The 27,617-nt window shown below is 43.4% G+C and overlaps 3 protein-coding genes across 7 annotated transcripts; 2 read left to right on the top strand and 1 right to left on the bottom strand.

The window, feature by feature from the left end:
• The first annotated feature begins 588 nt into the window (after nucleotides 1-588).
• On the top strand, nucleotides 589-12,950 carry exoc3l4 (exocyst complex component 3-like 4). Of its 4 annotated transcripts, none has more exons than XM_058078605.1 (14): nucleotides 589-3,073; nucleotides 3,496-3,738; nucleotides 3,861-3,959; nucleotides 4,014-4,232; nucleotides 4,830-5,448; nucleotides 6,826-6,943; nucleotides 7,143-7,268; nucleotides 7,586-7,686; nucleotides 7,877-7,975; nucleotides 8,446-8,569; nucleotides 8,967-9,089; nucleotides 9,315-9,467; nucleotides 9,726-9,847; nucleotides 12,280-12,950. In XM_058078605.1, the coding sequence occupies exons 2-14, from the start codon at nucleotides 3,546-3,548 to the stop codon at nucleotides 12,494-12,496; spliced, it is 2,313 nt and encodes a 770-aa protein (XP_057934588.1). In that variant the 5' UTR covers nucleotides 589-3,073; nucleotides 3,496-3,545; the 3' UTR covers nucleotides 12,497-12,950. The 4 variants fall into 4 exon arrangements, with proteins under 4 accessions (XP_057934588.1, XP_057934589.1, XP_057934590.1 ...); XM_058078606.1 differs by having other exon boundaries at nucleotides 3,574-3,738; XM_058078607.1 differs by having other exon boundaries at nucleotides 3,577-3,738.
• A 1,883-nt stretch (nucleotides 12,951-14,833) lies between these two features.
• On the top strand, nucleotides 14,834-21,416 carry tnfaip2b (tumor necrosis factor, alpha-induced protein 2b). 2 transcript variants are annotated; one of them, XM_058077614.1, is made up of 12 exons: nucleotides 14,834-14,938; nucleotides 15,703-15,840; nucleotides 15,919-16,567; nucleotides 16,656-16,767; nucleotides 17,311-17,433; nucleotides 17,520-17,614; nucleotides 17,709-17,801; nucleotides 17,874-18,000; nucleotides 18,690-18,809; nucleotides 18,916-19,071; nucleotides 19,186-19,307; nucleotides 20,313-21,416. In XM_058077614.1, the coding sequence occupies exons 1-12, from the start codon at nucleotides 14,929-14,931 to the stop codon at nucleotides 20,455-20,457; spliced, it is 1,890 nt and encodes a 629-aa protein (XP_057933597.1). In that variant the 5' UTR covers nucleotides 14,834-14,928; the 3' UTR covers nucleotides 20,458-21,416. The 2 variants fall into 2 exon arrangements, with proteins under 2 accessions (XP_057933597.1, XP_057933596.1); XM_058077613.1 differs by having other exon boundaries at nucleotides 14,851-14,938; nucleotides 15,649-15,840.
• A 1,184-nt stretch (nucleotides 21,417-22,600) lies between these two features.
• vps29 (VPS29 retromer complex component) lies at nucleotides 22,601-26,352 on the bottom strand. The gene is made up of 4 exons (XM_058077604.1): nucleotides 26,231-26,352; nucleotides 24,581-24,772; nucleotides 24,263-24,498; nucleotides 22,601-23,034 (listed from the first exon to the last, which is right to left on the bottom strand). Exons 1-4 carry the CDS (start codon nucleotides 26,231-26,233, stop codon nucleotides 22,917-22,919), a joined length of 549 nt encoding a protein of 182 aa, XP_057933587.1. The 5' UTR covers nucleotides 26,234-26,352; the 3' UTR covers nucleotides 22,601-22,916.
• Nucleotides 26,353-27,617: the final 1,265 nt, after the last annotated feature.

Here is a 27,617-nt window from a genome sequence, read left to right on the forward strand (position 1 = left end):
CCATGAATTGGGCCGGTGAGCATGGCGCTTTCATTGCGGAAACGTTTATCAAAACAAACAAATCTGTAACTGCAACACAACGAGCGTTCCGTTTGCACTTCAATCTTGGTAGACATGATCCCGTACCAGCTCCAAACACCATCTTGTTATGGGTTACCAACTTCAGAGCTACTGGATCTGCATTGAAACCAAAATCAACCAGCCGACCTCACACCGCCAGAAAAGAATGGCATTATATTTCGAAAATAAAAACACGTTTTTGTTTCTTTACTTTATTTGCCTTTTATTTAACTTACAAATACGTCAGATCATTTTGCTTGACCATGTATAACTGCACTGTACTAGCTGTTATTTATGTATGTTAGCTTTAGCATTAGCCTGGAGAGATTATTGCGTTGAAAGTGAATATTCTGTCGGGATAATATAGCAGCCAGAGATAAAAAAGAAAAGACGACAATGCGACAGCAAACTATTGGTCATTTTTAGCCAAAGTGAAAATGATGTTTTTAGCTAACTTGCTCTTGTAAGTAAGCTAGGCGCTTTCAGGTGCTTTCAGTTAAGAACTGTTAGCCTAGTTCGCAACAAGTAGAAAAATAGAAATAGAAAAATTTTCTTCAAACTAGCTGCGATTAGCTTGAAATGACCAAACATAAAATGAAGTTAAATGTTATGCAGCTACAGTATCGTTCCATGGAGGTGTTTACTGTTTGCTATCCCAGGTAAGATCATCTAACTAATACTGCCAGCCAAAAAAATAGAATAGTTTAGTGTTTTTTGTCTAACTTGTGCTGTTTTAACTCGTCCTTTAACTATAAAAATGTCACAGAGAGTTCATTTTCCAGTTAATAATGGAGCGACAGTTAGCCAGACAAAGCAAACTCGAGCTGTTTAGCTGATGCTAAACAATATAACAATATATAGTATAACAATGAACAATAAATAGTCGTTTATTGACCTCTTTCCTCTCGACAACATAAATACCGTCAGAGTCACTGTCACTGTGACAAATAATAATGAAATAATAGTGTGGAGGAGGGAGGCTTGTCAACAGAAACGCTGAGTGACAGCTGAAATGTACCTGCGGCGAGCTGGTGAAGAGTTATTTTTGTCGCAGCACTCATTTTGAAATGCTGGCACACTTCAAGCCCAGCCTTCACAATGCTGATAGTTTTATTAAGAGGATTCTCTGCCACCAAAGCTCCAGCCGTTCATTTCCTGTCTGCGTGTGATTGATGCTCAGTGTCTACTGGGTCACCTGGGAGCTTCTCACGAGGCGTCTCATTGTCTCATCTCATGTCGCCTGGGTCATCTTCACACCACTCTCTCAATAACGCCTTATATCAGGCTGCTATATCAGCTATTACACTGCTAGCATGCAGCATCTAAGCTCACGTCATTATATAAGCTTGTATCTCCACTAGACAATTCATTAGGTACATTATCTAATGACATTTAGTGCAAAAATTCTCCCTTTACAAACAACATGCTCACTGGAGATGTGCAAGTTATGAATGAGTTGCTCAAAACTCACAACAGGAAAGAGGAAAGAGGAAGTGACTTTGCACAAAATACTCACTCCACCCTCATTCATTTATTTATTTACAATGATCAGCATATCTCCATAAACGGTGGACATCATGAAAAGGAGGTAGGCCTATTGTTTTTCTTGCAGACAAGACAGCATGAGCAGATAGATGATCTGCATTTAACACACATCGCTGAGTGCTCACTGCAGTGTGTGCAGTCAAGCAACGAGGTCACAGCAGAAGATGAAAGAGGGAATTAATACTGTGTAATGTACATGATGATAATATGTATATATATGTGTACATCCACCAAGGATAAATGCATTGAGGATTAGTGGAAAAAGATCATGAATGAGCAGACATTATGAAAGTATTTGCTCTACTGGCAAAAAGTCTACATCAGTTAAGTCCTGTCTTTGCACATACATTTATTACAAGTTTACTTCGCAATCCTTAAATGTTTCTGTGGAAAATCTACAATATGCCCTTTTGGAGGGATTGAGTGCGAATATCTCCCTCTACTGGACACAAGTGACACTGTAAGTGTAAAGCACGTCGGTCTGGTTGAAGTGACGTTAAAAAGACTTTAGAAATGTTTTATTTTTCCTCCAGACTGTGTCATTTGTGTATAGTTTTAATGTGAGTGTTTTTATTCGTTTGAGTAGAGAGATTGTGCTTATTGTAACTCTAGTGGGCGCCATAGTTATGACAGTAAAGGTGGGAGATCATTCACGTTGTGGTATCAATACTAATGTAACAGTTTAATGTGATGTAAATTCATTGGTCATGCCTGGAAAGTGGGTGCACGGATGACGTCATGAAAATGCGACTGGTATATAGGTTGGCGGTTTTTTGTTGGCAGTGTTGTTGTATTCAATAAATGAAGCCCAGCGTCTTCTCAAGTTTTATAATTGTATAAACAAGATGAAATGTTAAAAAGTGTGAATAGTATAAAGTAGAATGCAAAAATACATAGTATAAATAAATGGAGCTGTGCCAGCGTCTTTCACTTTTGCTTAACCTAGCAAGTATGGTACGTTCCAGGACTGCTAAACGGAGTGTGACTTGGTACGTGAAAATAAATATGAAAGAGAACGCAAATGTATAATCAATATAAAAAATAATTTGGATCCATCCATCCACCACGTATACCGGACAGAGGTCACGTTAAAGAGGGGGGGGGGGATCCCAGCTCTGTTGATGTTCAGATTTCCGGATGTACCTGAAGGCGGCACTTAACGCTCCATTCCAGGTGTAAAAAAACTAACATCGAAAGTGTTTGCAAACGTAAAGCAGCCGAGTGGACGCTAGCAAGGTGTGTGAGGAAGCAGGACGAGGACGTCAGAGCCCCTTCACTTTGGAGGATAATGTAATCATTAACCTCAACCTGACGGAGGCAGGAAGGTGATCTTTGGCACCACTTTCTTGCCTTGGCTCGACGTTTTCATTCCTCCTGTTTATCCTCTTTCACCTTGGGGAGACATGTAAGCAGCTGAAGACAAGAAAGAAAGAAAAAAGGCGACTTCTTCCGTTTCCTACCTGAACAGGTAAGTGCTTTCGCTTTTAAAATGGCTTCTTGTTTGTTCAACGATGGATACGATTTTTGTAGATACTTTTAATCACTGGTTTGTTCTCTTTTCTGACTTGTATTATTGTTGTATTGTATTGTATTATTGTCATTTTTAAATTTTTCTGTTTTATTGCATCTTAACTGCTCAACATTGATAATGTCTAAAGTGGGAGTTATTTCATTTGCCACATTTTTTACCACTCTGTTTCTTCTTTGTTATATATTTATTTTTTTGTTATTCATAAGTTTCATATTCCGTGTAATTGTGCCCTCCTACTCAGTGTCAGGAGTTGATTTCCTGACATACCTGCTTGGCATGACTGTAGACGAGTGATGTTTCCATAGCAACCGTGTCAAGTTGGGGCAAAAGTATTGGCGTGAAAGTAAAAATTGAGGAAGTGTGTGTGCACACAAAGGTCACCTGACTGACTGTCCTCCAACGTGGCGCCATGTCCCCTATGATGGACGCCAACCCAGCAGTCCACGACGACGAGGGCGCCGCTAAGAAGGTGGTGGGCGTGCTGGAGATGTTCCGTAAGAGCATCCGTATGGCGACGGAGAAGAGCTCGCTCCTGCCTGGGCAGAGGGGGTTAAAGGTCAGCGAGTCCGGGTCGGGGCAGTCCAAAGCTCTGCCCTCTCCTAGTGAGTAACTCTTTTAAACGTAACGCTTCATAAAAGCATCATGGCTCAACATATCTGAGCTCAACAATGTCCGACGTGTCTTGCTGTGGACGGGGTGACATGTAGTCAACTAATTTTGTCAGGTGCCACGTCTCCTCTCAAGAGCGTGGCGGCGCTCTTCCAGGCGAAGGACAATGAGGTGGACAGCGAGAAAGGCAGAGCCATGACGCGTTCAAAGACAGGTGAGCGTAAACGTCTCGTTGAAAGTGATGAAACTAAACCCTCTCGCTCCTCAGAGCCCAACATGGCACCTTTGGACTCCCTCCTAAAAAAGGGAGCGTCCATCCGCCGCAGCCTGAAATTTGCCTCCCGGAAGGACAGGAAGCAGGAGGCCTTCCTCGCCGTCCAGGAGTTGGCTTCCAAGGATGAGGGGAAGGAGATTGTAGAAGAAGAGGTGTTGGAGGAGATGGAGGAGACGTACACGCTGCCTGAATTGCCTCACGCGCCTCTGTCAGGTAACGTGGGCCATATTCAAGGCAGTAGGAAATATCAACACCTCACTAATTCACTTTCTATGAGCCTTCAAAAAGCAACGAAAACCTGATTCTGGAAACACGGCCTCAGCTTTAAGGACACACTATCCCACGGCTTCTTAGCCCTACCCCCTCCCGTTGTTATCTGTGTGTTCTGTGTTGTATCTTGTCTGTGTTTTGGCAACATTCATCATGATGGTTGTCTTCGTCCTGCTGGATGCTGCTTTACTCTTAACACGCTCAGACTCGTGGTTGCATAACAAAATGCAAGCAGGACTGGCGTTACAATCGAAATGGCCTTCGCCTTTCTTTTTATTTTTGTGGTTATAAGTTATTTTGATCATTTTTATAAATGATGATTTAATAAAATGAGGTCCAGTTTGATCCGGATCCAGATGGAACCAAACAATGTTGACCGGATGAGATTGAATTTTTGTTTATTGTTTACATTTCATCCAAATGTGCAATCTGCATCAAATCTGGATTCAACTCTGTTTGACATTCCAGATTTGATATCAAATGTCTACAGCTTCTGTATATTAATTTATAAAAGTGCACTGTGATGTTATGTGTGCGCAGTGATGCAGATCAACAAGCTGATCGAGATGGAGGTCCTGGAGGAGGCCCACCTCAACCTGCTGGCCCTGCGTGTTGAGTTCCAGCAGGAATGGCGGCACTGCGGCCAGGACTGCTCCATGGAGATGGCCAAGAAGGAGAAGGACCTGAGCATCCTCTACGCCGACCTGCGCCACAAGATTATGTCCATTGTGCGTACGTCCGTTTCCCTCCCGTCCAGGAACAGGGGCCTCCTGGTCCACGTCGCCCGCATAGTCCAGGAGGAGGACAAACGGGCTCAGGAGCCCGGGGGTCTCCAAGGGAGCTGGATGGACGCCTGGAGGGAGGCCGTGGGGGAGGGGGTGAGGGAGAAAGTGGAAAGCGTCCATCTGGAGCAGAGTCACCTGAACGCCTCGTGGCTGGCCGTGCACCTTGGGCTGCTGGGCAAGGCCGTGGTGGAGGACCTAGAGATGGTGAAGAGGGACATCCGCTGGTCCTACCCTCCCAGCTTCATGGTCTTCTGCACCTACGTGGAGAGCTACCATGCTACCATCAGGCAGCACCTCAATAAGCTGCTGCAGCAGACCACACAGCTCAAGGACCTCTACGCTCTGCTGGACTGGATCGTCCACCGCTACCACAGGTCAGTGACCACACCATCACATTCTGCTCATGCCAGGACTGGACTGCTTCATACGGCTGTTTGTGCTCCCTAGTAGCTGCAAGAGAGGGCAGAAATATTATGAATATCTCCATCTGCAGAGCCGAGATATCAGAGATAAAATACATGCTTTTACAGACAAAGGTATGAAACCTCAACTCAGCTGGTCGGAATGTGGGAAGCATTTCAAGAAGAAACTTTATTGACTGCATTCCTGGGATCAGGCCTCCTTACCTCCAAACCGCGCTTGGAACACCATGTGGAAAAGAATGGAAAGGCTAAAAATACACAAATAGCACGGTGTTGCTGTGAGTGTAATGTTAGTGTAGTGGCTATTTGTCCTTCAAAAATAAACTTAACTAAACTATAATCAAAAGGCCACTGATGCACCTTGGGTTGTGTTTTACGCAGGCAAAAGAGTCATTGTCCATACAACCTTGTTCCATTTCTTTGTATTTCTTTTTATTACCAAGCAAGCAAACAAAAAGGGAACAAAGGCATTGTCTCCTGTTGCCTCTCTTGCTCTGGTACAAAAACCTAGGCCCACCCCGGTGCATGCTGGTCTTGTGAGCACTGCCTACATAAATAGATTGCAGGTGCCCATGGTGTTATCCAATGAAATAAACCCACGAATAAACTACTAATTAACCCCAACAAAATATGCTAAATAAACAAATAAATAACTAACAACAAAATATTATCAAGTAATCCAAACAAAACAACAACAAAATAAATCAACAGATATTAGAAACCTAGGAACACACTACTAAATAGCTCCTACAGTTAGCCCTTTAACTCACATAGCTGTGCTAGTGTGGCTAATGTTTGCATTCTCCGCTCCCACTCCTTGATGTTACATTGTTGTTACATTGTTGTGTGTGATCCATGGCATCTATTAAGCGGGAAAGGTTCCGATTTACAGAGTGCAGTGATCTAATATGGCAGCCATTTTCCATAAGACAACCCCTTCAGTACCAGCCATTGTAGACCATTTTGACTCATTTTTCAAGGCACACAGAAGAGAATCTTTCGTCAGGAAAAAAAGGTTTTTTCCCTTCTTTAGTAACCAGCAGTGGAACATAGGTAAGTAGGTAGGTAAGTTTCGGGAAAATATCAGTTCCTGACTAAAAAAATGAGAAAAAAAGCTTTTTGTGAAGATACATTTAAACAGCTTACATTTAACTTTCACTTTGACACAATGTTTTGATATTATGACCTTCTAAATACGGGTTCAAACATTATTAGAGCCCCGTATACTTGAAATAACACCCCTATAGTCACGCTGTTTACAGCACATTGCTTAATACCGGCAGTGAAACAGTATAATATGGAATCTTGACACTGTGTGTCCCTCACTAGTGAGAGGATCATGGGAAGTCCGACCCTGCAGCCAGACATGAAAGACGAGAACCCCGATCTGCAACTGGACGAGGACTTCCTGCTGCGGCTGACAGAGAAGTTCTGCACCACAGTGAAGGTGACGACATCATAGCATCGATTCTGGTGATGCCCACCAATCAACACGCAGCACTTATCTTAGGCCCTACTACTGTGGTTAGTACCACAAAAGACATGTAGAGAAGTACTTGATGGACACTCGACCTGAGGGTCGATTGACACTCTTTAGCCACGCCCACTTAGAGATGTCAAAAATATTCCTTTTTTTTTACTCACAGGAGGACATGATAACTTTTTTGGATCGCCTGATTGAGCTTGAAAACAAGGACATGTGGACTGCCACGCAGCACCCGGACAAAGAGGAGGACTTCTTCAACTCCAACTTCCACATGGACATCTGGACGGTGAGACATGTCCACTGCTGTGGGCACATGTGCTAATGACCACCAATAGATAATGAGGAGTATAATCAGACGTTTGATGACGCAGAGAAATAATGTTCATAATGTTTGGATTATTTCTGATGGGGAAATGGTTATACTTTATGTTTATCAAGAGCATACACAAATGTTTCTTATATTTTGACCATCAAGCACACCCAACTGAATGAAATATTAGAAAGGCTTCTTGGGTTAATGTTCCTGTGACCGGTGCAGTATTGCAGTATGTCCGTTAGAGGGCAGCAGAGCAACGCTGTTATGTGTTCTTTATGTGTGAACAGAAAGTGAAAGGAAACGTCGTCAACGCGCGACGCATTGACGCTCAGCTGGAGCACAAAGTCATGATATCTTGTCTGCAAGTGCTGAAAGATTTCCCCAAAAGGTACTTTTACCACATAATGAATAAATAAGGAAGCGACTGGAATATTTACATGTTTCATCACAAAAGGGGAAGCACGTTTTCCAGGTTGGGAAACATGAGAAAACTTCCCTCCCGTTGACACCAAAAGAAGAAGTTGAACTCTTGCAGGAGACCTTGACCATGACCTTGACTGCAACCATGTCCCCCGCAGGTTTGATGCCGCCTACCAGCAGTGCTGCATGCACCTGCGTCCTCAGACGCTGTGGAGCGAGTACAACATCACATACATCAATAGTTTCAGCTCTTTACAGTAAGTCACATGACCTGCAAGACGCCCTTATCGGAACATGCGTCACACAAACATCTCTGTGGGTGAAGGGGTGGGGGTACGACTCACATGGCAGCACAGTCTGGAACATCTCAAGAGGCTCCATTTATATCATGACCTGCCCGCATGGCATGCCGCAAACTGTGCTATGATTGGCCGCTGCTTGAAAGTAGAAGTGTTTCTATAAGCAGTACAGCTGCTGCCGCAGTGATCAACAACAGTTGTCTTTCGCCCTGGAAAAGGGAGTTGGGGGGGGACACAAAGCAGGAAATACAAACACACAAAGGAGACAATAATAGGGCCAGCTAGCTAACTACTAGCTAACTAGACTAGCACACAGGCACGAGCACATCATGAGAACGCCGCCAACCAATGCACCCAACTTAGCACCTAGGCTGTAGGCATGGTTGAAGTGATTGACCCTTTACGAGCTGTTGTCAATGCTCCTGCAGACATCACATGGAGGCGTACGGGCACCAGTGTGCAGATCTTGTGGAGACCCTGAAGAAGGAGGTAACCTGGCTCCTCCACAAGCTCCTGCAAGGCCTGGAGGACCAGTTCAAGGAGGAGGCCAAGGTGTTGCTCTTCTTCTTCACTTTTACTGTTTCATCTCTTCTGTGCAGCAGGGAAAGGGGGGGGCAGGTTAGAAGAAAAGACTGGCAGAAAAAGAGGATGTTGAAGGAAGAAAAGGGCCTGGTGGATTCCTGTGAAGAGTGTTTCACAATATAACCCAAATATTACAACTCACTTCTCCTTTCTTTTATCACAAGGGCTGGCACGGCTAATCTGACACCTTTTAGGAAATGAAATATTTGTCACATGAGCAAGCCGATCACATGATCACACACATAACACTTGATTAGGTACACCACCTAATAAGAAGTCCTCCCTGTTGGTTGTTATTGTGCTGAAACGAGTGTACTGGTGTTTACCCATTCATACAGCAAGGTCAAAGGTTAATGTTTTTCCTCAGCCTTACTTGCGGAGGATGATGACCAGGAAGTGGCTCACTAACGACGATGACTTTGATCAACTGTACGCACGCGGCGAGCTGCTCTCTCAGCACTGCGATGCCATGAGGCCGCCGCACGGCCAGGTGAGGAAGAGGAGACTGGTCACACAATAGAAGCGTTACTTGGAAAATTGCACTCACTTCCTCCGTGATTGTTAGTCATGCGTATGCAATGTTTACATTGGAGAACATCTGCTGAATCGGTGAGGGCGGCAGCGGAGGTCAGAGGACGAGCATGCAGACATTCGCTCAATAGGAGGAAGTGGAGATGGCGCGATGATGAAGACTCCCTTTCTCTCTGTGGGACAGGCGCTGGCTAGCCGGCTACACCGCCACGTGATGAAGGAGTACGTGGGCCAGCTGATGAAGAACAACTACTCGTGCAAGAACCGCAAACACGAGAAGGCGGCTGCCAAGATAAAAGCGCAGTGCTCCAAGCTCAGAGAGCTCTTCCAGGACATGGTATAAGAAAATTCAATTTTGAAACACATCCTGTCAAGGGACAATAATTAAAGAAGCAAAGTTGGATGGGCTTTAGAGTAGTCTGTGTATAGCTTGTATGACAGTATAGATGTACATAAAATGAGCCGTTATTGTCAACACAACAGAGTAGCAAGATGGTGTACTGTTTTACTTTAATGAGGCGTGATATCACACATCTTCGTCCTGATGGGTAATGCAGGACGAATTCCAACATCTACTGTATTTCGTTTTTGTCAGAGGTCGTCAGAGGCGTGGCTCTACCCCATCGGAGACCACCTGTGTGAGATTATCGGTCAGAAGAACAAGGCGGACATCAAGAACCACCTGCAGTCTCTGCTGGAACAATACCCTGACTTTAGGTACCATTCATTCAGTCATTTTCTACCGCTTATCCTCATAGGGGTCGCGAGGCGGGTTACACCCTGGACTGGTGGCCAGCCAATCACAGGGCACATATAGACAAACAACCATTCACACTCACATTCATACCTATGGACAAGTTGGAGTGTCCAATTAACTTAGCATGTTTTTGCATGCATGCACGGGGAGAACATGCAAACTCCACACAGAGATGGCCAAGGGTGGGATTGAACTTGGATCTCCTAGCTGTGAGGTCTGCACTTGATGCCTGTGCAGCCCCCTTTAGTACCACAGGAAGCAAATATATACTAAGAATATGTTGAACTTCCCAACAAGGTCAGAACACATTAGTTACAGCAAAACTTAGTTTCCTCGTTTATAACGCAGATAGCATAGCATGGGGTTGTCCAGCCCGGGGACCATTTGTGGCCCGCAGCTTGTTTGTTATTGGCCCGTGGCACATCCATCCAGCCATCCATTTTCTATAACGCTTTTCCTGGCCAGGTATGCTGGAGCCTATCCAAATGTCTTTGGGCGAGAAGCGGGATAAACCCTGGACTGGTCGTCAGCCACATATAAACAAACAAAAATAGGGCAAAATGTAGGGAGGAAAACCAGTAATGTTGACACCAACGACTAATAGTAAAACAACACTTATAATATAATATAAAATACAGAAAGTTTTTGGTAATGGTAATGGTAATAATGATTTAATTTCATTCGAACATGCATCAGATTACAATTGAGTGCATCCCATAATCAGTTCACAGTTCCACATGTCCAAAAGGAGTAGGAAGAATTTATTTTGTTATTTAATTACATTTTTTATTTATTTTTATTTATTTATTTTTTTTATTATTTTTTATTTTATCATTTTTATTTATTATTTATTTATTTTACTTTGTTTTTACTAATGAAAAAGTACATTAAACCCCCCCACATCCTTAGATTTTCGGTATGCGGTGTGGACAACCCCCGGCTCAGCAAATACAGAGCCCCCCCCAAAGGTGCTGAAACGGTGAGGTCAATATCTTCCAAAATGTTTTCAGTCTACAGCAAAAATAAGGAACCTGACCTCACCTGGAGGGTACTGTATCCATCTAGGTTGGATTGGTTTAAGCATCTTTAATGCACTAAACATATCAAAGTAGGACATGAGGACATTTTCTGTGTTACACAAAGAAGTGGCTGATGAGCTTTCTCATGGACGGTGAACGTTAAAAAGAATGTCACATGGTGTGTTGCTGCTTCTATAGAAAAAAATCAAAGTAGCACACGGATAATATGAATCAATGTGTCCAAACGGTGACATAAATAAAAGTCAGACCACAAGGTCATGCACTAAAAAAAAACCCAAGTGAAGACACGAGAGCAGCAAAATACGCCCAACTAAAGAGAAAGAGGAAGTGCGTGTGAAGAAGCATGAAGGCACCACGCAGTGAAGTTATATGCATTTGCTAACTGGCTATCTAAGCTATCGGAATAGATCTTGACAAACAAATAAATAAAATAAAATATTTCATTAATATTCAATTAAATATATTTTTCCAATAAATAATGGCTCCCAGGCTGTACTGTGGACCCCTCCCCCCATCCATAAAGGATATCAATTCTGCCTTTCCAAAGATGATCATGTTGAGTTTGGAGAGACAATATCTTTATTACTGTTGCTAACGTTGTGGTTGTATGCCACATTAGATGAGTCAGGATCAATGATTAATAATTAATAACTAAGCCAGACTTTGGCAGCATTAGATAGAACCCACACTAGAAAGTGTTTAGTGTGTAGTTGTGTCAGTCATGTTTATATGTATATATATTAACAAACATCACTTTTTTGGAAAAGCGTTCCTGCTATTAAACTCCACTGTAGTACAAGTCTAAGCCAGGGGTCAGCAACCCACGGCTCCAGAGCCGCATGTGGCTCTTAAGCCTCTTTGTTGTGGCTCCCATTGCAATGCTCAGGTATTTAACACGCAAACCTGTTGGGGCCAACACATAAACACGTTTGTCAACAAATGTAGACAGAGTTTACATTTAATTTACGTAGATATTTATGTACATTTATATTCTATATTAGCAAGATCCAATACTAGCAAGAGCACTCGATCAACTCCACTTTTTCTCCTCTGAACTACTTTCATACCCCAAAATTCCCTCTTAATCTGTCAGTCAATCAGGTATAAACTTTTGAAAGTTTTTTGAAGTCATTGGAGTCAGATTGAGAGACTGTGGAAAGGAGCCAATGGTGAGGGAGGAGTTTATCATTCATAATCATAATCATCGGAGAGATTATGTGACAATTTGAGCAATCCTCGTAGAATCACAGTTCGTTTCCCATCAAAGCTCGAAACTGGATGCCCAACCCTGATTGTAAGTCTGTACCGTGAACGCACCACCATCGCTTTCATTGTCTTGACCTCGTCCACAGTTGCGCTCACCTGACAGCTGTGCTGACCTTCCGAGGCCTGCTACGAGGTCGTGAGCACCAGCAGATCCTGCACAGGCTCAGGCAGCTGAGGAAGACGGCGGCCATCGCCGCCACCTTAAAAGACTGTGACGACAAACACAGGGGGTTCTTCCACGACATGGAGGTCACGGTTCGCACGGACTGTATGTCCAACATCTCCTACTTCTGCCTGACCTGAATGCACCGCAGAGACATCCACGTTGGACTAAAAGTGGGTCAACATCTGCTTTGTGTTTGAGGCAAAGTGCTTGTGGTTCTTGAGCCAGCAGCGTTTTGAAGATGATCTGCTAGACCGGGGGTCTCCAACCTTTTTTCTTGTCGGAGCTTCTCTTACAAAATGAAAATGCCCAAACAAACTGAATATGCTTTAACCAGAACATTCTCTAAATGTTGGTTTCCACAACTCAACATTTTCTATTAAAACCTCAACAACAAAATGAGTCCACCTCGTTTAACTGTTTCAGAATGCTTTCCTTTCTAGCGTATGTCACATTATTAACCGACAACCAGTCTTGCAGGCCCCTCGTGGTCGTGGTGGCTACCATGTTGGTGTCCCCTGCACTCTGCCCTCATCTTCCAGTCAAAGTTCTAATGTGATGGTTCACAAGAGTAATCAGTTTTTGATTTATTTTTTTATTCGGGATGATTGTGCTCGTTGTCAGAACATTCAAACCCACAATCAAAGCCTGGTGTTCTGGCAATCGAGTCTGGTGCTTGTGTGTCTCACCCAACATCACTTCGTGACTAGTGTAGAATACTACGTAAACACCCTTCAGTGCATCTTTTGAATGCCTTATTTTAGTTATTTTAGCCATTTTATGCTTAAAATGCTTACATTAAGCACTATTTTGTTGAATATACATATTTTCTACTATTCCTTTCAACCATAATATATGAATATACTTTGAAAAAACGATAGTGAAGTCGCAAGGGACGACTACATGGATATTATGAGGAGGAAAAATTGATGAATGATTTTTCTTTTCAGAGAAGTTGAAATTCTGATGACATAAATATATATAATAGATAATTCCCCCCATGAAACAAAACATTTCCCCAAGATGTTTCCGTTTTTTTGCATGAAAGTTGTCATCTTGAGCATTTCTTGGTGGTGCAACAGGAAGTGGAGCCATGTGATGAAATATTGGAGACATTCTGAGGTGTTTTGTTTTTTTTTTAAAGGAAGAGATGGTTTTGCATAATCGACTGTAAATATTAAAACTTGAAAGTGCTTCACCCTATGATGGCACTGATTTAAAGGGGACCTGTTGTGCCCATTTTGGGCCCTTTGTATTAAGCTGTGGACTCCAGTAGAGCAGCTACACTCAATAACCCAATCAGCAAGCTTTCTAGAGCTTCCAGACTCTGCACCTAATCCAGCTGGATTTCCAAAACCGTTTGTTTAATGAGGGTTTTTTGCCGAAAAATGATTTGCCGATATTGTCCAACTCTCAAGGTAGCGATATCAGGCGATACCGATATACCCATATTTGTAACATGACATATGGTCTTTGGTGGAATGAACACATATGTGTTGTATGCAGCATTTTTTAAATATTGGTTTTCATGATCGGGAAAAAACCTGATACCGATATCAACGGATATTGCATTTTTAGGCTGATATCGGGCCATTAGTTTTAATTCATTTCCACCCACTGCCTGATGCCGAGCGTTCAGAGCCATCCCAAACTTTTTCAGGGCTCACTTCCAAATGGAAATGGAAGAAACTTTGGCATGATTTAACACCAGAATACAACATTTTAACATTTATAGGTCAGAAAAGTGTAAAAAGCATCATAGGTCCCCTTCAACATGTATTGGCTCTTGGTAGTTCCTGCATGCGGCAAGGATGTGAAGACATCTGACTGTCATTTTAGATAATAAACCTCTCGTTTCCTGTAAATCCAACGCTGCCTCAGGCCCCTTGTGCCACACATTTGTGCAACCCTTCTTTCGCTTTTTGTTTTGCCCGCTGATGCAAAGCCATCCGTGCCGCCGACGTGTGCTTTGCTTGTGTCGAGGAACCACATTCCACCAAAGGGCACATTATTTATATTATTATTAAATTTATTCTTGTAACATACGACTCTCTTAATTAGGGATGTCTGATAATTATCGGTACCAATAATTATAATAATTGTTCCTGATATCAGCATAAAAATGAGATATCAGTATCGGACAACATCTGCATATTTTTTTTTAAGTTTTTCATCCCTACTCTTAATATTTTGTCCTTACTATCAAATTACAGCTTTGCTGCTGTTGTTCAACTTCCCATCATATTTTCACTTTATTCTTGTAACATTATATTTTTATGATACTTTCCCCCAAAATTCCAATTTTATTTTGTTTGGTTTGTTTATATTCCAACATTATTCTCTTAAAATACCAACTTTTTCTTGTTGGAGTTCAGCTTTGGCGTATATTTAACGTATCATAGGTCAGACCTTGAATCCCTGAAAGCCTGCAAGTCTTCTTATTCCACGTTTGGCCGACTGGGGGCGCTCAGGGAACGGTATGCGTGTGTGAGGATGAGGATGAGGGGCGGGTGTTATTGTGCATTTAAAAGAGTAGTAGTGTGTGTGTTGCTTATTTGACAGAAGAACCACAATGAGATCGGGTGAGTCGCACACACGGTCCACGTTTAAAAAAACAAGAGTCAAGTCAAGTTTTTATGTTTGTATTTTAGTTTTTTTGGAAAACTAAGCTTTTTCTGCTTCGACTCTTCGAAAAACCCCCACTAAATTACCGGACGTACACACTATAGTCGGAACGTTCAAATAACTTAATTTAGAGTCCCTGTGGAGCAGCTGAAACACAGGACACACAGTCTGCTACAACGACAACAATATTGGACTTTGAACATCTCAACCCAGGGAAACGTCCGTATTTTGCCAATTTTTCCCTTGAGTTTTAATAGCGTCTGCATTTTTTTCTCCCGTATTTGAACTTAAAAGAGAACATCCTCTGTTACTGTCGGAGCAGCACCGTTTCCGGTCCCCTCGGGCAACATCGGTGTATTTCCTCCAAAATAAGAGTACGCCAGTAAAATAACAGTAGTGTCGATAAGCAGGGGCGCTCAAAAATAGGTAGAAATTACAATTTGATTATGCTGTTCGGGTAGATAATTTTTAAAAATCCGCAATGACCGAGAAGCAATCGCCACAGACCACTGCATTGTTGCCGAGTACTGAAATAAAATGCGTTTTTCAAAAAAAGGAAGAGGAGAGAGAAGAAGAATGGAGAGTCAAATGGCACAAAATAAGATGAAAATGTCATTAGTCATGAAATGAAATGTACATCTACTTTGAAATGTTTCATATGCGGCAGACCCGACACACAAACATGGCGGCTTCAAATGGAATTTCTCCTCTGATGCCACAGGGAAGTCGGCAGGAGGCCAGAAGCTGAGGCTAAAATTCCCCAAATTATGGAAAACTGGCAAAACGGACCAAGTTGTCCAGATCGCCGCCAGCGCTCCCGATGGACACCCTGCACTTGAAGTGGTCCCGCCCCTAGCAGGTAGGGTCACAGGTCACATGACGCACGTTAAAGGCAGTATCCGGAGTGGTTATGTGACTTCCGACTCCATCCACACAGTGCCGCTGACCTTTGAGCAACACCTTGAAGAACGCCACCTGAGCGAGGCGGGACAGCTGCTGCTCTCCAGAGAGAATTGTCTTTTTGTGGGGGTCCAGCATCAAGACGAGGACGCCCTCCAACGCTGGAAAAAGGACTTGGACACTCTGGTGGCAGACCGCAAAGCCCTGGAGGACGCCGTGAAGAAGACGCTGAGAGGCTCCCTCGGCCCGGATCAAGCTGACACGGCAGCCCTGAAGTCGGCCGTGGTCTTCATGCGACAGGAAGACGACCAAGACCGGCTGTGGGAGCAGAGAGGCGGGACGCCGCCTCCCTGGAGGCTCAGCAATTGGTGGGAAGTGCATGAGAAAACGCTGCGCGCCCTAGTGGAGGAGCGTATGGACGCACTGACCACTCCCCCCGCCGGCCTGCAGGGGCAGTCGTCCATTCAGCTGGACGTGAATGGGATGGGAAGGCAGCTGAGGCAGGACCTCCGGTTGGTGGTGCAGCAGGTGAAGAAGTGTTACCCTCAGAGTGTCAACATCTGCCAGCTGTACGCCGACCTCTACCACCAGACCTTCAGCACCAGGCTCAGGAAGCTGGCCGACTTTGGTCTGGACGACCAGGACAGCACCTTTCTGCTACGCTGGGTGAACGAGTACTACCCGCAGTGAGTAGGAACCGTATTTGGTTGTCATGCTAACTGAGAATTGGCCTGGTAGAGCAACATCACTGATGAGATGTTCTCTTTGTGTCAGACTACTTCAAGGACTTCACCTGGATGGTGACATCCGCACTGATGTTCTTCAAGAACTTCTGCCTGAAGATTTGCTGTCACCTTTGAAGGAACAATACCTGAGCAGACAAGAGGTACCTCTAGAAGCCACCTCATGTCGCCATGGATTTACTGAAAGCCCTTAAATGGAAGCAGATGATCATCAATTCTTTCATTTTAATCATGATGTGGAGTGCGTGAGAAAGTGGAAAAGACCCGTTTATTAAAAACACAGCAGCCACAGAACCAATGTTGTAATAGCTGTAAGGCGCAAACTGCCCGCATTAATAGCACTGATGGGTCCGTTGTAAACAACAGTACGGCAAGTGTAGCACGCATGGGTTTCGGACCGACAGCCGATTAGCAACACTTTACAGCGCATGCAGAAGTGGATAAAGCTGTGCACTGTTTGTGCGTCATTCCATTTCGAATTACTGCAAGCAAAAACTCAAGTCGGGAGTTTTTTGTATGTTGCGCAACTCAGCAGCAACACAACCGATGTTGTAATAGCTGTAAGGCGCAAACTGCCAGAATGAATAGCACAGGTGGGTCCATTGTAAACAACAGTACGGTGCGGAAGTGGATAAAGCTGTGCACTGTTTGTGTGTCATTCCATTGCTGATTTCTTCTTTATTCAGAGGGAGCTGACCACGTATATCGGGCGCGTCCTGGACGAGGCCCAGGAGGTGTGGACAAAAGGGGAGGATCCGCCGAGCGAGGACGGCTGCTTCGTCAGTCCCATGGCCTATGACGTCATCCAGGTACTCTATTTGTCATGCAGACGAGCGCGCCGTGTTTACCCAACAGATGAGACTCTGCAGCACTAAACAGCCGTGTTTGTCCATAGCTGGTCAACGGCATCGTGACTGCAGCACAGAAGGTCGTGGGCGACCTGCAGAAGGCGCAGAGTCTAACCTGCCCGCTGCAAAATTTGCTGCATAGGTACAAAATGACTTCCTGTAAATAGGTCATGACTTGTAACATGTCGCCATGGTGACAATCACACTCACGGGTACAACTCCTGCCCTTTGTGCAGGTTCAGGACTTTCCAGGCGGAGATCATCAAGCGTAACAAAGCAAACAGCGTGACCTTTGTCAAGGCCAACCTGGGCTGCGTGGCTCAGTTCAGGTAAAGAATATCCACCTTTGCTTCAGCTCACCTCTCATTGGTTCATTCATTGGTGATGCAATCTCTTTGCAGGGACTTCCTGGTGACGAAAAGCCGCCTGTTCCCAGGGGAAGTTCAGGAACGTTGTCTGAGTGTTCTGGCTGACATGACGCGAAGTGCACACGAGTACCTGCTGAGCTCTGTGCACAAGAACCTCAAGGTGCTTACAAACGCTGGAACCCAATTAGCATGTTTTTCAGTTAGCATACAACATGGCGCACATCTTATCATGCCTGAGGTTTTATTTATTTATTTTTAAAAAAATATGCTTCCTTGTCAGGATCCAATTCGCTAGCTAAACAAAATGACAACCAGAACCGGAAATAGCTACGCTATGATGTCATCAGGGGTTGAATCGCAAAAATATTAACATAAAACATGTTTTTGTAGTTTTACACTTGCAGTTTCAAATACATAAAACAATTCTGAATGCATATAAGTAATGATAAATGAACATTTAAGGTTATTTAACTTAATTGAAGACGTGAATGTTCCCAAAGACACAAGGATGTTGCGAGCTCAACCGCGACCTCAAGTTCATTTATCCCTTTCATTCATAATTCATATGAATTTCTATGTATTTTAAACTAATTGTTAAACTATAATAACATTTTGTGTTGACATTTTTGGCTTCGTGGAACAAATTAATTGGATTTACATGATTCCTTAGGGGAAAAATTTATTTGGTTAACATCCGTTTTGGTTCAAGTCCATGCTAACCAAGGTTCCACTGTACTATGTACCGTCTACTGCGTACCCTTGCATGCTTCAACTTTGTGAAGTACAGATTCATGAATGAACATTAGAAATCAAACCTTGTGACTGGAAACTATCACCATGACAACGCAGCCTCACTACCGTAAACTTGGAACCTACGTTTGGTTGACAAAGTCGCCCTTTGACGACCTGCAAGTCCGCCTGGAGGAGGAGATGACGCTTCTTCGGGGAACATCTGAGTCGGGTCACCGGGTACATCTACTTATTTCACCTCCTCACAGCAAAATTGTACTTTCTTTATCCTTTTATGGGGTATGACATGATGATAATAAGGATTGGCTGGTGTGATGCGTTCCAGGAGCTGATCGGTCAACTTCACCGGGAAGTGGCGAAAGATTACGTGCGCCGACTCCTGAAAGGCGATCTGAAACTAAAGGACAAAGAGCAGCAGCATCGAGCAGGCACGAAGATGAAAGAGAATGCAGGGAGTTTGCACTACTTGTTCACCAAACATGTGAGACAATGTCAACAAAGATGTCACCTTATTGCTCAACCTGAGAAAGTCCACCCGCGTGGATTTCTGGGGAAGTCGAGATAAAGTCTGACTGGATGTGACCACTGTTGTCAGGGCTCGAAGGAGGCGTGGCTTAAGGAGGTCCTCAGCATGATCGCGGGAGTGCTGGAACTCCAGGATCTCCCTGCCATCCAGGTGCAGGTGGCGTCACTGGGAACCACCTTCCCTGACCTCAGGTGACCTTTCCTTGACATTGACATCTACACTGCTGGTCCGGCTCTGACAGCAACAAAGAGAGCAGGCATATGCCGGTAAACATTGTACACGAGGTCCTCCCACGATGGTGTAGTAGGTCAGAACTCAATGAATGTCATTTTTTTCTAATTTCACTTTCGCTTTCCTTTGACATACTGCCATCACAAGTGTCTGCCTCGTGCTTGAGAGAGTGTGGCGTAAGCCCAAAGCATCAGGACACCGCAGCCACTTGTAGTAGTCGCCATTAGTAACATGTTTACATTTTTAACTGTAAAAATAGGGGCTGCATGGCGGTCGAGACCCGAGTTCAATACCACCCTTGGCCATCTCTGTGTGGAGTTTGCATGTTCTCCCCGTGCATGCGTGCGTTTTCTCCGGGTACTCCGGTTTCCTCCCACATTCCAAAAACATGCTAGGTTAATTAGCCACTCCAAATTGTCCATAGGTATGAATGTGAGCGTGAATGGTTGTTTGTCTATATGTGCCCTGGGATTGGCTGGCCACCAGTCCAGGGTGTACCCCGCCTCTCGCCCGAAGACAGCTGGGATAGGCTCCAGCACCCCCCGCGACCCTCGCGAGGATAAGCGGCAGAAAATGAATGAATGAACTGTAAAAATAAGTTAGCCAGTCTAATGATGATCCATAAAAATGACATGTCATTTTACTGAGGACTAACAATACATTAACTACAACGAAATCAACCATTAAGCACTACTTTTTGACTATCGATGGCAGCTAACTTCGCCATTTTCAACAGCACACAAACAGATGGACCCGGAGTATCAACAAAAATAAAAGACTTTCATGTTCTGTCCTCGGTGGAGGCTTGCAGAGAGACTAAAAGTGTAGCATATTTCAGAAGTGCATACTAGAACCAGACAGTCAAATCGCATCTTCTTTTGTTTGTTCCCACAAATTGTTTCAGTGTTGGAAAAGCTGCCGACCACAAAATGTTCTCTCCTCCCCACCCCCCCACCCCCCCACAGTGAAAAACATGTGATGGCTCTGCTTAAGCTAAAGAACAATCTCTCCAAGGAAGACAGGAACAACATCATGGCAGTTCTAGAGGAGATTCCCAAGGATTCCGGTGAATTTCGGGCTTTTTTTTCCCAAGTGGTAGTGAAATGGTGATCCCATAAGAAAGCTAGAAAACCAATGTGGTTGTCATTCGGTGCATGTACTGGGTTTTTGTATGTGTTGAAGATGTACGTTTTCTGTATATGGTCAATAAAGGGAAGTACAGCGGAACCTCGTCTTGTGTAGGTCACGTCTTCCAAAATGTCAGATCAAACCAGAAGCGATTTTGACCCAAAAATAAATTTTTAAGAGAAGATTTTACTTTTACACACATTATACAGGACAGCTAGATTATTGTTGATGTGGACTTGCTGCACATCTTGGTAAGTTTGAATTGAATATTCATCAAAGTGTTGGCACTCGTGACTTTCTTTGGCCCCGTGGTGGGTTATTTATACTGCTTTATACTTATTTATACTAACATTTAAAAAAAAGGTAAACTTGAGCATAATTACTGAAGAATCACTGTAACTGTCCCTCAGTCAGTGTATGCTGTCAGTTTTAGGTTCCTATCTATTTTCGTTTTTGGTTCCTACCTAAGTGCATATAAGTTCATGGGACGGACCTAATTGCCTGCAAAATCGTCGTTTCCGCACATACATGTAAAATCGTTACATACATAGAAAATAAGCTCCGTTGTTTGCTACACTATTTAGAGCTAAAAAGCTAAAAAGGTGCTAAATCATCTCTCATAATAATAATAATCTCTAATAATCATGTCTATAATTCCATCCTAAAGCATATGTGCAGCTTTTAAGGTGCAGTATATGTGTTTTGTATTATTTTCGTTTCAGTCTCTTAGTGTCTTAGTTGGTTAGCTGTGCCAGCTAAGGCTAATCATGAGTGTACATGTGATGGTTGTTTGTTTATGGAAATGTATGTAATGTGGCAAGTTTATTTGAAAAGGGTTTAATGATAAGAAAACGAATTTGTAGACATAATGTTATTGTATATTTGTGTATTATGTGACCAGTAATTTATTGTATTTTATATCTGTTTGAACCCCTTTTATTTCTCACGTTGGTTTTTGGAATAAATCCATCAGTTAAACACAAGAACTAGCTGCTGTCTAATCGTTGCACATCCAAGGGAGTTACAATCACATTGGTTAAGTATGTGAATTGGAACACTCGCACAAAGGAAAACTGCAGAGCCCAAGATAAAAAATGGAATGCATCCACTGATTTATTATGTTTCAATTCTGGCTCCTTGCCACCAAAAGGCTGATTCACCAAATGTCTTGCAGACAATTCCGGGAAATCATTGAGTGAGAATAGAAGGCAGGCATGCCCGGTTGAGGTGTTTCCAAGTTTATTATTCCTGTTGTTACTCTCGCCAAAGATTGCTGTAAGTGACTGACTTTTCCTAAAAATCTGTCTCTTTTTTTGTTCATCCCAACAGGAAGAGCGGATGTGCTCAGGAATATGAAGGTCAAGAGTTGCAAATTCCAAGATCAAGATGATGATTGCAAGATCATTAGACTTAAACAACAAACAATATTTACTCGTTTTATGAAGGCCAGGCGGTGAGCTGATGAATTTGAAAGTCAGAATGTTGGCTCACAAATCCTGGAAACGTCACACTTATTGACTTTAAAGCAATACTATTACTACATAAATACCACATAGTGAATATTTCAGCCATGTTGTTTTGTTAAGTGGGATTTTCCCAACTTCCTCGCAATTTGGAACGCAGCTGAGGTGGATTGCCTCCCTCTAGTGGCATTTTGCTTGATGATGCTTATCAGCATCATCTTTGTTTACCATAGCCACACAGAACGGTGCGCTTGGTGTGTGTCTTTTATGAATATTGTTGATGTGTTTCAGGTAGATATCCAGGTCACCACATCGGATGAAGAGAGGCATCGTAAATCCAAGTAAAGTACAACAGTTTTAGAATAACTTTACTTGGAAGAAGCATGAAGGTGGTTTATTTACTGTATAATTACTGTGTATTGTTACCACAGCCAATCTGCACATTTCTGACTTTTGCCTTTTAAATGGTCCACCCTCTCATTTCCTTCTCCCCTCCACCTCCACAGTTGAAAACAAAGCCTGTAACACCACAGACTATTTCCGTGGCTTCCTGTTTTAAACCCTTAAGTGTGGCATTGTGAAAACGACTCCAACAATTCATCATTCTGCTCCCACTACCATACATATGCCTTTATAATCAGGACTAAAAACAGAACAGCTCATGGAGTGAAATCATATGTTTATTGTGTGAAATTATGGAATGAGACGGTTACAAGCACACAAGGAGAAAACAAACAGCAATGGCACCAAATGTTTATTTGGACAGCCGGGTCACTCGACATCGTTGTTCTGACTACAATTACCAAATGAGAACTACATTACTAGCAAATGTAGATGACGTAATATAAACAATATAATACAGGTCAGTGTCAATGCTGTGGTGACGGCAGGTCAAACGCTGCCTCCTAGTGGAAAGGAATGCAACAACACACGACCTCGGCTCTCCCGTTTCTCTCTCATTTAAAAAAAATTGTTTTTTTAGGATTTCTTGTACTCGATTCGCTCCACCTTGACGTCGTCGCCAATCAGCTGGTACACGTACGTCACCACCGTGGAGGCCTGGATGTCCATGAGTACAAAGGAGGGGATGATATTGCTGGGAAGAGAGGACAAAAGGTCTGTTAGTTCGGAGCGGCCACTTTCTGTTGAGGAAATGAATTCCGCTATCAATCAATTCAGGCTGGAACAGACTGGAGAAGAACTAGTAGATGTTCCGATAACAGATATAAATAAAGACAAAGCTTTGTGTGATTCACGGTTAAATGGCTGTCGGTGTCAGAAGTTCAGCTTTTTCTCATTGTACATTTACTTTTGTTACTGCAGTGTGCTTCGGGCCAAGGACAAATGAGTCACAAGCCGCGGATGGCCCCCCGATTAGGCCACACTTTGGACTTTTGACGCGCGGCATCGGCTCTGTGAGTAAACCACAACTCCATTTGGCGTGATGGCTTCCCGTCACGGGTGAAGGACAATGGTTGAGCGCTCGTTTTGTAGCCGCTGGAGCTGGTCCATGCATTGCAACAGTTAGCCTTAACGATCTGCGTCGCCTCAAAATAAACGGCCATTGGGATAATCTCACAGTAAATATGAAATTACACCAAATGTGGAACATTTTGAAAAGTCTGAACTGCTAGCAACCTTCTCCCAAAATGAGCTGAACATTTTGATGTCGGATTTGTTTGAATTGGTTAAGAAATTCAGGAGCTAGCGAACAAAAGGCCCCTAATTTGCCAACGGGTGGTGGTGATTGGACGACGGTGATATCCATCTGTGATATCATTTCATACTACATGATAAATGCATACATGAGACTTGAACCCGCGTCGGGAACCGAGTGCTCGTACCACCTCAGCCAAGTCACCGCTGTAGATGATTCAGCAGTGATTGATTCAGTAATGGAACATTTCGAATGATTTTTAATTTTAAATTGCCTATTCTTTTTCAATGGGAATATTTTTAAAGAAAATATGAAATGACACTAAATGTGTGAATATTTTGACAAGTCTAAATTGGTTAGACTAAACATTTGATGTTGGATTTGTTTGAATTGACTACGAAATGGAGGAGGAGTTAGCGGACAAAAAATGAGTAGGAATAAGGAAAAAATAGTCCATCTCAATAACATATGTGTGAATGCTTTCAGCTTTCATACAATTATTACCGATTTATGGTGAATGAGAAGACCGGCTTTACGAACCAGAAAACATGGCAGCTGCAATAAGCTAGCATTAGTGTGGTTTGTAAATGAACTGTCGGTAGTCCTGACCACACCCTTGTTTAAGAACCATTCCCCCAACTGTGCATATACCACAAAGATGTTGTACCATTCCAGTGCGCTGTAAGCCCCCGTGGCGGAACCTGGGTTGATGTAGAACTTGTTCTCGTTCTCAAAGGCCTCAAACTTGTGCGTATGGCCCGAGATGAGGATGTCCACGTCCAGCTGCCTCTGGAGCAGTGCCAGGCTGGCCATGTCCCCCCATGGGATCACCTGGTGGCCATGGATGAGGCCGATCTTGAACTGGCCCACCGTCACCACCTTCTGCTCGGGGTAGTTCAGGTTCTGAAAAAAAGTGTGAATTGTGAATTTTAACAGTCGTCGATAGCAGAATATAAACCACTTTTGTTATTTAAACAAAGCAAACCTCATCGAAGTCTCCTCGGACTATGTGGACGTCGCCGGCGAGAGTCTTCAGGTAGTCGTAGCTCTCCTTGGTGCACAGGTTGCCCGTGCACAGGATGTGCTGGATCTTTCCCGGGACCAGCAGCTTCTTGAACTTGGCTGGCAGGGTGTTGCACCGGTGGGGGATGTGCAGGTCACCTAACACCAGGACCAACTGGTGGAATCGCACACACGCAAAGTCGGGTTAGATGCTGGTCAACGAGCTGTCCTGAAAACAGGAGTGGACCAACAAGGTCTCCCTGAGGTACACACAAGTTCAGTTCTCCGGCAGAGACGGACGGATGCCAGAACCACTAGAAGCTCTGTTGTTTACACAGTGAGTATGTTACTGGATTCAAACCACAGCCAGTCAGGATTAGCTCCGTAAAGTGGAAAAACACACAATGAAGCCTTTTAATAGTACAAAGCTGGAGTTAATATTGAGTGTCTGAACTCTTGGCATCATTATGTAAGCGAGCATGTACTCGATGTCCTTGGTGGACATGCCGAGTGTCAGACACCCAAAAAGAGACTAGTTGGACATGAGAGACCTGCAAGAAACCTCTAACAAAGATTTAGGCTCAAAATGCAAAACCTGCGGAGAACCACACAGATGTAAATGTACGTATTGTTGTAGTTTATACACGCCTCCACCCAACTAATCATTGACAGTCCACTCATCCAATCAAATGGCCATCTTTCCAACTATATCTTACTTTATGTGTGCTGAGGGTGTTCGTATAATTCAAGCATCACAGCAAGTGCATTGACTGCCGCAAAAGTCCACTCCCGTGTTAGTGAGCAAGGCACAGCCAGCACAACTCTGATCCGTCGTAGGACGGGAACACTTACCCGATGACCGGCCTGGTTGATTGGAGATGAGCAAGCGGGGCGGGGGGCAGACGGGTGGGGGAAAACGGGAAAGGAGGAGGGATATGTGTGTGTGGACAGAATGACAAGGAATCATCAATCGGCATCATCACAAAAATTGGTGAGAGGACAAAGAGAGAGAAGACGTGCACAAAAAATGTGGGGGCGAAAAAGAGGAAACTGAAATTAGAAATTAAACGTGAACGGACAGATATGAACATAAAATAAATCAATGTGACAGTGAGGGATGAGTTATTTCATTAAGACATGATTGGTGATTGTACGTAATAAACAATGACAAAAGTCAATCAGTCCAAAGTGGTTGCCTTTGTTAAAATGTGATTAAAAGTAAACTGCTTTAAATGAATGAAGCCATGCGTGTGATAACAGTTCAGTCCATACAGGTTGTGTATGTAGTAGCTGCTAGCTTGTTAGCACAGGAAGCTAACCACTTGACAAACAGGGAAAGGTAACGTTAGCATGGATATACTGTCATGCAGACAAACGGTTTGAGCAGAGAGAACACTCAGTAGCTTAAAAAGAAAGACCGAAGGAATGTTTGTGTCATTTATTTTTGCTACAATAATACTGAGCTGTCATGTGATCGTTGAGCCATCTCGGACTTGAGGCGTCACCAAAAAACATGCATCTGAGACCCAAAGAAAACATTATGTTTCTCGCATGTCTTCTACAACGCGATAGGAAAGTGGTGGGAAATCGAGACCTGAAAAAGTGCATTTTTTTGTGGTTATTTCATACTCACCATCTTCTATTCCGCTGTTGTGCTAGTCAAGTTGAGGAAGCGCCTACGTGCGTGCAGCGTCACTCTCTCAGCCAATCAGGAAACAGAACACAAAGCTAGCAAGCACAACACTGGGCTTAATTTTTAACAACTTTTTTTTCCAAAATAAAAGCTCAACTAAATGAACGTTTGCTAAATGAATTCCCTGTCACATCTCTTCAAATGTTTACTTGTGTACGTTACAATATTTATGTGTGCATTTAAAACGGCATTTAATCACACATTCAATGTTTAGTTCATTAATAGAACATAGGCAAACGCTAGGACCGGAAGTACCACCGTGTGCTGCCTACGGGAATTTACACATGATTGGGTGGTTTAAAGCGACCTTTGTAGCAGTACTTGGCAGAGGAGAAGTGGTTTGGGGGACGTCAGAACCGGAAGTCGCCGTCCACAACTCGCTAAAACATGGACAAAAAACTGGCGGTGCCAAGAAAAACGAAGGGTGGATGCAACCAGGCTGTACCGTGAGTGTAACAATGAATGCGGAGAATGACAGTGATGAAGGGAATAATGAAATGGAATATATGCAGGTTAAAATGGCAAGGAAACAATCGTGGTCAGAGACAAGCAGTGGCGTGGATAACGATGGAAGACAAACTAAGAAAAAAAATGTGCGCAAAAGTAAGCAATAAAGAAGGCCCTGGGGATGAATGGAAAGTAATTGTCACAATGAGCATAAAGGACACTTTCACCCAGTACATCTGACCAAAGCAATAGAAAAAGAAATAGGGAAATTTAAGTATGCCAAAATGCTCAATAATAGAAGAATACTCATAGCAGCAGCTAATATAAAATATCTTGATGGTGGAAAGGTAATGGTAAGTACATATACCAGGAATTGCAGCAACAGTCATAGGAGTTATATCAAATATACCATTGGAAATGACAATAGAAGAAGTCAGGAGAGAAATTCGAGTAGGAAAAATAATTGAGGTCAAAAGACTTCAAACCAACAGAGGAGGAATAAAAAGTGATAGCCTATCTGTACTCGTTGTCTTTGAAAAAACAATTCCAGATGAGATCCGTATAGGTTGTGTAAACTTTAGGGTGAGGGAATACATCCCACAACCACTAAGATGCTTTAAATGCCAGAGGATGGGACACACAGCACAGCAATGTCACTGGAGGCAAAGATGTGCAAAATGTGGCGGAGAACATGATTATGGGAAATGTGCTAGTGACGCCAAGCTGAAGTGCTGCAACTGTGGAGGAGAACATAGTGCTGCATATGCTGGATGTGAAGTCCAAAGGCATGCCAAAGAAGTGCAAATATATAAAATCCAGAACAAGGTATCCTATGCTGAAGCAGTGAAGAACATCGGTGTGGGTGGAAGTAAGCAAAATA

Source organism: Doryrhamphus excisus, chromosome 7 (assembly GCF_030265055.1).
Source record: "Doryrhamphus excisus isolate RoL2022-K1 chromosome 7, RoL_Dexc_1.0, whole genome shotgun sequence".
Classification (NCBI taxonomy): domain Eukaryota; kingdom Metazoa; phylum Chordata; class Actinopteri; order Syngnathiformes; family Syngnathidae; genus Doryrhamphus; species Doryrhamphus excisus.